Here is a 9,401-nt window from a genome sequence, read left to right as displayed (position 1 = left end):
CAAAATTCCATTGTTATTTTAACAAGTACTAATGAGTTTTCTTAAAGCCAGAACCCTTTTTCATATTAATAAGGAATCAAAAACGTTTTTTAAAAAATAATTTTCTCATAGTATGTACGGCATTTTCTCTCTCTCTCTCTCTTTTTTTAAATAGTAAAATAATTCTATATCACTACGGTTTTCCTTCTTCTGATTCATATTTTGCGAACATCATACTTAAATTTTTGTCTTTTCAATTTTCAAAAAAAAAAAAAAAAAAAAAATCTTAATTTTCCGAGAAACAAAGAAATAAATTGCTGACAATTAAAAAAAAAAAGCTGCATCGTCACGTTAAGAAACCAACTTAACATATTGTATTAAACTACATTACATATGAGTAAGTGTACATTGCACAAGTGTTGTGGCTAAAAATTCTTTCGTATGCATGAAAGCAATCACAGAAAAAAAAAGTATTGCAAATAGATGGTTGAAAGATAATAACAATCTTTTGCTTTGTAAAGAGGTAATTTCAGAATTGTTAATCCAATAGTAAAACAGTGTAAATAATGTACAGCATTTACCTAACACGAAATAACTTATAGACCACACACCTGTACAAGACGTGCACACCTTTTGTTTTGCATCTAAAAAATAAAATTAAAAAAAAATGTTACTAAAATCAAGCGATACTATCATAAATAATTGCACAGCCTTGTATGAAAAAGAAACCATCTCATTAAAAAAAATGCCTACGTGCTGAATAAAAATAAAAATGCATACAGTATTTTAGCAAATAATTGATTAATAAGCATCTCTTTTGAAACAAAACTGTGCATAGAAAAAAAACACTTTAAATGCCATCGATATATCAATTTATTTGAAAATAATACGAGAAACTTTCTAGACGACTAATAGACATGTGATATTTATTAAACAAAACTGTACACTTAATATTATATTCACATGCGTATTTACAACACAAATATTTATATACTTTATATTTGTATATTATATGTATATTTTATTTATAGATTTTATGTATATATTTACGAAGGCGGAAATATACATGTATATATATATATATCAATGTCTTCAACATCAAATACTTTTTTTCCTCCCGCCCCCTCAATTTTTCATAAATAAAATTTACATTTGGCAACTGCAACAAACGCACCTTCTGACAATATCAACAATTAAAAAAGAAAAAAAAAATAATTTTTTGGGTAATTCAAAAGTCTTTCAAAATAAATTTTGTGATCAGTTCTTTTTTCTTTTCGCATCATAGATGAGAAACTATTTGTTAAAATTATTGTCCTGTTGTGATAATTATTCAGAACGTGAAGTTTTTATTTTCTTTCTAGTACACAATACACAAACGATATGGCAACTTCGAAGAAAACAAAGCAACAGGATTATTTAATATCGATCAAATATACACATACACAAACAAAATTTTGACTGGATATGACGTAAAATTGTCTTTGCTGAACTTTTCACATTTTTTTTTATTGTTCTCAGGTGAATTTATGCACTTACGCTCTCTTTAAAATTCAACACTTATTTTACTAATAGTATTGTCCGAAATTAAGAAGGTACAACACTCACAAGATTCAAGAGGTGATGAGATGATAATAATAATAATACTGGCACATCACTGCTTTGGGAACACAATCACACTAAAACTGTTTTTTTTTTTTTTTTTTTTTTTTAAATCATCGCAGTTCATTGAGAATAAATGTACTATTAAAACCAACAGCTAGGCTAGAAAATAACGGACACGGGCCTTCTGAGCTGGTCCATGGATGCAGGTGGATACCCCGCTGGAGGGCATTGGAAAAGGGATGCAGCTGGGGATGCTGAACTTGGTGTGAAGAATCCAGCATGAGGTTTCGAGTACAAAGAAGAATATAGCGAACTTACCACTGCACCAACTGACGATGATGATGAGGGTGGTGATGGTGATGATGTAGAAGTAGTCACTGGCGAATGGGTTTTTGGTTCACTCATGGTAGCAGCAGTAGACACAACCGTTGCAGGAGCTAGAGGTGGTGATGCTGACGCTGATGATGGTGATATTGATGATGACGACGAAGACGCCAACTTGGATAAATGCACAGAATCGAACGCTGAACCAAAGTAAGCAGGATGTGGGACTGTAGACGGTGGGTATCCAAGGAGACGAGACTTGTCATCGAAGTATGCGGCATGTAGTTGACTCAGAGGATCTGCAGGCACTGGGGCTGGGAAATAAGGAATGGGAAATGAATAACCGTTCTTCTGTAGAGTTTTAGGCTTTCTTCGTGGCCGATACTTGTAATCAGGATGTTCTCGCATATGCTGAGCACGTAGCCGTTTGGCTTCATCGATGAAAGGTCGTTTTTCCAGTTCGGACAGCATCTTCCATTCAGCTCCCAACCTCTTGGAAATTTCAGAATTGTGCATCTTCGGATTTTCCAACGCTATTTTGCGTCGCTGAATCCTGGACCACACCATGAAAGCGTTCATAGGCCTCTTTATGTGGTCTGAGTTGGTCGAAGCATTTACATTGCCCGGGCTACCGGAACTTTTGGCACTGCCGTATGTGTCCTGGGAACCACCGCCAAGACTCGCAGCCGTAGCGGCCGATATAGTAGGATATGACAGTTCGTCACTTACGCGAACGCCCAAATACATACTGTCCATGGCTGTTTATGTAGAACCACTTATAGGCTACTATAATACACACTAAAACTGATGCTTATAAAGTAAGAACCACACAGTCACTACACGGGCTGATGCAAGTTTTCACTTAAGTCACGCAGAAGTCTAAGCAGATCTCAGCACCGTGTCAAGCACCGAACTAAACTGTTTGTTGAAATCGTTTTTCGAAGCTCCTTCTAACTGACCGTATACCTAGACACTGACCGCTGCTCCGCCCCTCCGCGTGCGATTATCTTTTCTCCCCCTTCTAGCGTGGCTACGTCACACGGCGAAGGTGGCGGGAAGGCGGAGCTAGCTTCAGCCAATCGGCGATTGGAGACAACCTCTTACTCCGCCCCATGCTTCGATTGGCTAAATTGAAAAGCGACTGTGTTCAACCCTTTGACCTCAGCGTGAACAGCAAGACAACGGGTGAATTGAAGAGAAAAGAATCATAGCTTCTGTGGAGTGAAATGCGTCCCTTTTATTCTTCGTTGTTGCTGCTGCGTCTCCATCAAGATTAACTTCATTTCTTGACGCGTTCTTCGTTTGTTCTCCCCTACACATAAACACTTCATCCGTATTTCTTTTTTTCCTCTTTTGTAGTCAACTGTAATATCGTAGGAATACCAGCACTTACCTGCTGGATATTGATGAACATACGTCCTCATCAGTATACCCCTCCAGTGATTTTTTTTCTTATCCTTTTATGTTATTAATTTTCGTATCTCCCCATGAATAATGAGCGGCTAACATACTCACTTTCTGTACTTAACGACCACTGGTTGATTTTCCAGTGAAGCTCAAATGTTAACGATTCGCATAATAAACTATGGATTTCCATTATCCCGTATAGGCCTAGTGTTGCAAGGGATAAACATAAACTTGAAATCAAATTCTATAATTTAATGGGGGGGGGGGATGCACAAAAAATTGACATTTACTTATTAATCGATTAGAACAGGAGCTGAACAGTGATGGGTTAGTGTGTAAATTCTCTTTAATTTTCGGAAAAGTTAACTAAACAGTTTTTTTTTTTTTGGGGGGGGGGCAGGCCTAGAAACCTATGGTATATGATAACTGACGTATGATTATGCCTATGCACTTAAGATGAAACTAATGCTGTTACTGAAGCTGAAGGGTACCCTCATCAAACTTTTCTAGCAACACGACAAAACGTTAATGGATTTACCTCTCAACATAATGAATAACTCTTGAACCTTAATTACTATTGAACTTTAATAATTCTTAAACTTAATAGTAATAACTTTAATAGTAATAACTTTTAAATACTTTTGAACTTTAATAACTCTTGAATTTAATAATTCTTGAACTTAATAAATCTTGAAGTTGATAACTTTAATAACTTAATAACTCTTGAACTTTAATTATTATTATTATTATTATTATTATTATTAAATTAAATTTTACAGTTTAACTTTCCATGTTATGCCTTTTTAAGCTAAAGGATACGAATAATTAAGGCAATAAATGATAATGGAAGAATTGGTGGAATGAGAAACGGGATTATCTCGAGAAACCCTACGCAAACATGATAGATGTTGTCCACCACAAACTTACTGGCTAGGAATCGAACCAGGGACCTTACGCACAAGAGGTATACGCTCTACTATTGAGCCACCATGTTACCCATCACTATAATATTTGTCCTAAAGTAAGATGAATGTATAGACTAAATCGAGTTGAACAGAATGAGGGCCCCTGTAGCTCAGTGGTAGAGCGTTCACCTCTGGTGCATGGAGTCCCTGGTTCAATCTTGTGGACAAACACTGTGTGCATGGCTTTTCCCGTTTTCTTCCACTTTCTTCATTCCACCATTTCAATTGTTTCTCATCATCACTGTCTCCTTTAACCTAGTTGGCATAAACGTGGGACGTAAAACTCAAAGATTTTGAACAAAATGACGAGCATTGAGGTAAATTGTCATGTAAAATTTTCGAAATAAAGTCATTCTTGTGGTGCTGTTTGTATGTATGGCGTTTATTGCTAATTCCTATCCTACCGATATATTCCTATCCTACGTTTTGTTCTACACCTACTTATTTATAGTATATATGTGAAAAAATTACAGTTAAGAAGCTGATCATATCTGTTTAGCTATCTTCTCTCAATGGTGACACATACTAGGCCTAATTTGTAAAAACAACCAATTATGATTTGACCCTTGTTGCTCTTCAGGCTTCTTCAAACTTCTCGATACTAACAAGAAGAGAATAGGCCTGCATATGTAGCCTAATCACTTTTCATCTACTTATTATAATAGGTACGTTAGGTAGGTCCATTACAACTACTATATTACTTATTAGTTTTTCTATGTAGTGTTCTATGTGTTATTGGTGGCAGACCCGAGTTCGACTCTAAAGCCACAGAGTATGCAGTGCTGCCATAATATTTCCATAACATTTCCATAACATTTCCATAATATTTCCATAACAAGAGGCAGCTGGGATAATATTTCCATTAAGAAGTATTATACCTTGCTCTAGGAAGCCAAAACAATAGCTTTGGGAGCTGACGCCCTGCTCATACATCACTCAGTTGAACATGCGCTATCTGTTCAATGAGAGCTTTACATGGAGTGTAATTTCAGGGACTTCATTGTTTTTAAATCTTATATAATAATAGGTCTATTAGGTAGAACTAACTACACTTATAAGTTAGGTACGAGAAATCAAACATAATAGGTGAACATATAGACCTATAATAACTTCATATGGATGTTGCCAGTGACGTAACTAAGGGGAAAAAACAGGGGTTGTGCCCCGGGCACCGGATTGGGAGCGTAAAGCTGGGCAAATATTTATTTTCAGTACAAGTTAAGGAAAGGAGTTTTAGCAAACTAAAGATCATAAAAGATTACCTCCGAAACTTAACAGAACAACGACTCACAAACTTTAGGATCATATCCATAGAATAGGGCCTATAAGTTAGCTTCAGACATTATAAAAACCTTTGCAACCAAAAGAGCCCGCAAAGTTAAATTTTAGTTCCAGCTTTTTGTGTTTTCATTTAACTTGCATCGACTTAAAAGATTTGCAAAATGTCCGAGTATAATACTAGACAACAGCTTGACTGTTGTCATTATCAAATATTCTATTCTAAAGCAACAGACTGTTGATTTATTCTACTCATATTCACAACCTGACATAACTCCAAAAACATTGAGATTTGCAGTTATTATGATAACACTATAAGAATATGTCAAGCATGCTACTCTCAGATTATTTGGTAATCAAACAATAATTAGTTGTGGTGTTTTATCTATCTTGTACTAAAAAATAAACTATGTACTGAAATTTTGAAATTAAGCATTACCACTTGAAGAAAAAATGGAATAGGTGAATGACTGTGTGTGTGATGCCAACATCAGGTGTGGTCGGGCAGGGGCGAAGACGCAAAGCCGAGTTCTTGCCCCGGGCGACAAATAAAAAATAAAAAAAAAAGTTTCTAGATATTTTTTATAAATCCAACGAGTCTAATATTCACTCGAACCAATACCAAAAATAACAATAATAATGGGGAAGCAAGTGGAATCAGCTTAGTTAGGGTCTAAATTTAAAGATTTCATCGCCGTGTATAGTAGAAAAAAATATACCTGGTGTAACTGAGGAAGCTTCAAGACTAAATCTCCGCCACAGGATGTCGGAGTTTGAAATTTTGAGCAAGATTACTAACCACTAGTATACATTCACCGGTTTTTACACTTCATTCGTAAAACCTTTTCTACTACCTCCAACAGCGAATAGGTTATTCTTTATAATATATACGGTTAGGGATGCGCACGAGACAAGATTTGTGTCTGTCTCGTGCTGTAAAAGTGATGTCTCGACTCGCTATTGGAAGAGCCGTGTCTCGACTCGAATTTTGCCAGGAAAATCATGTCTCGACTCGTCTCGTGCGCATCTCTATATACGGTGTGTTGCACTGAATGAGAATGTATTATACTAACGTTTCTCAACATTTTTTCAAGTGGGAACCACTTTTAATAGAGTGCCCTATAGACCATGCAGCTTTGTCTTTTCGAAAGCAATTTATCATTTTTTTTGTTTTTGTTTTACTTTTTCAGCATAAGTATGCCAGTATACTTATTGTTTTAAAATAGCGTTAATTATTCGCATGAATAGAAGAATTGAAGGCTGTCAAGCATAGATATTTTATAATAATAGAGCTACATCTTTATCAATTATTAGAATTTGTATAATCTTTACTAAGATGTATAATCTATAAATCTATATATATACCTGTTTGAGATTCTCAACTAGATTGCCCACAAGACGACGTTGAGATGAAAATTATATTTTAAAATCCGAGACGAGACAAGAAACACAAGTCTCGTCTCATTTGGGAGACAAGAAATTTCTCAAGCTTCGTGGGCAATATCAGTTCACCTAAGTCGTAGATCTCAAAGAGTGTTTTAGTGGTACACGATTCATAGTATTAAAAAAAATAAATATAAATTGATATAATTACTGATTGTATGGATATAGTGAAGATCATTTATCAACATGTAAAGATAAGCAAGTCATTACACAATATATTTCAATAATAACAATATGGATTAAATGTTGCTATAGCACGCTCTTCGTGAACGTCTCTAGACTCGGAAGAACGCTGAACACTTCTCATGAAATTAAAAAAAAAAAAAAAAATCAGGTGAAAAATTTTCATACAGTTTTTTCCCTATCAAACTCGTCGCGTAATCTTGTTATTGTTACACTTGACAAGTGGCGTATATCAAATTCTATCCACCATCATCTCTGCACTTTTTCATATTCTCATATTTCTAGAAAAATTTAAAATCAATTTTCGTTGCTCAAAGCAAAGGTTCTCATCCATTTTGTTAATTACTTGTCGCTACTGGCAAGTAAACTGAAAATAAAAGAAAAACAAATGAATGGGAAAGAAAATGAATGGCTATACACAGTAGTCATGAAAGTGCCAAATAATAACTTGATCAGCCTATCTTTAATATCTTCTTTATTATTAACATTCAAACAGCGTAAATTCCTCGCGGTTGCTCAGTGATAAAGCGTTCACTTTTAGAGCATGGGGTCCTTAATTCGATCTCAACTCTCGCCAAGTGAGCGTTGTGGTGAATAAACACCATGTGTGCGGGTTTTCTTGGGTTTCTCTCGTTTCCTCTCACTTTCTTCATTCCACCATTTCATACATTTTTCATTATCACCGTCTCCTTTAGCCTAGTCGGCATAACTGTGGGACGTAAAACTTAAAAATTTAATTTAAATGGTGATGTATTTTAACTTCAATGTATTTTAAATAAATACATGCGTACGTAGCCGCCTGCAATTCTGTCAGCCACCAACAGCAACGTGTGTGTGAAAGTGACCCTTTCTCCTCTCCACATTCTAATTTCGACTCGAAATCAAAATCAATCGTTTGTTGTTAATTGTTTTTAAGAAGAAATAGTTTGCTCCGATAAACTTCAAGACATATTTAAAAAATAAAGTTGGGAGGGCAACTTCACACTGCCTTCCTCCACCTTTAAAACTTTGATTGGAAACCGAAAAATAATCGAAAAGAAGAAACGAGAAACAAAGAGACAAGATAGTCTACCTGTAACAATTCAAGAAAAGATTGCTTGGCAACACTGATGCAATCCATCACCGTATAGTTTATTTATAGAAGTCTGGTGAATTCTGATATTTTACGTCCGACTGTTTTTTTCGCTCTGTGTGCAGAGCGCCGTAAGAAGTACGATCTATTGTATGAACACGGCATGTCTTGATCTTACACTAATATCGCTTGCGAAATATGGAATCTTCATTAGATTCAGTTTAACTTTTATTTTCTTGCTTGGAAGCGCACACAAGAAAACATAACTTCAATATACCTGCCAGCACTGGTAACTTTATCTATGTTTTGATCATGTAACTAACGTCACTTACAGTAAGGAAGTTAGTTCGTTTAGTTGCAAACTTGTCAGATGCTTAATTTATATTTATTTTAAGATATTTAAGTGTGTTAATTCATGGGTTTACCCAGATAACACAAACGCTATCATTGGAGATAATCAGCATTAGATATTACCTCGTTACAAACAGCAAATTAAAGTGAAAATCTCTTCAGTAATAACATATTTCAAAGTCTGCATTAAGAAGATTACACCTTTACGTTTCTGATTTATTTTGAACTTCTCCCAATAATTTGGGAAGTAAAAGGTATGGGTTCTTAAGAAAGACCTCTACTGCGCCACTGGACAGTGCGTATTTTTGAAAATGGAAAAGAGAGAAGGAAAAGAGGAACGAAATACAGGTTTGTCTGCGTGCAACAAGATTCTCTCTGCCATCTAGTGACTCAATTTGAAACTACATGAGGTCAGTTTTTCGTCAGTTAAGATTGTGATTTTCTCTTTCTTCATAAATTCATGCAGCTATTTGTTTCGTTTCCTTATTGTTACATTTAGTTCTTTTTCTTTTTTCTTCTTTCTTTTCACATTCTAAAGTCAACAATGACAGTTTGTAGAATCTATGCATCTGACAGAAGTTGCTGAATGTCATGTTTCGATTCACGCTTTCTCTCAAATTGAATCGTGATTTTTGTCATCAAAGCTAAACAAACGACAAGTAAAATAATACACATCTCCTTCAAAATTCTGCTCACTCGCGAAAAGCATATGAGTCGATCTACTCATGTAACTAGCCAGAAGGTTCCATGGTATTCCATGGTATTTCCCCGTCGTGGTGATTCCCCTAATGTTAATT

At 35.3% G+C, this 9,401-nt stretch overlaps 1 protein-coding gene across 1 annotated transcript; it reads right to left on the bottom strand.

Moving 5' to 3' along the window:
* Positions 1-876: 876 nt before the first annotated feature.
* Positions 877-2,900, bottom strand: LOC145693242 (uncharacterized). Its single transcript, XM_081769049.1, has one exon. The coding sequence runs from the start codon at positions 2,659-2,661 to the stop codon at positions 1,741-1,743; it is 921 nt and encodes a 306-aa protein (XP_081625175.1). The 5' UTR covers positions 2,662-2,900; the 3' UTR covers positions 877-1,740.
* Between the last annotated feature and the right edge of the window lie 6,501 nt (positions 2,901-9,401).

The sequence above is a fragment of the Thermobia domestica genome, chromosome 8 (assembly GCF_964235325.1).
Source record: "Thermobia domestica chromosome 8, izTheDome1.hap1.1, whole genome shotgun sequence".
Taxonomy (NCBI): domain Eukaryota; kingdom Metazoa; phylum Arthropoda; class Insecta; order Zygentoma; family Lepismatidae; genus Thermobia; species Thermobia domestica.
Note: the sequence above shows the minus strand (reverse complement) of the source record. Positions and strands in the feature narration are given on the sequence as shown.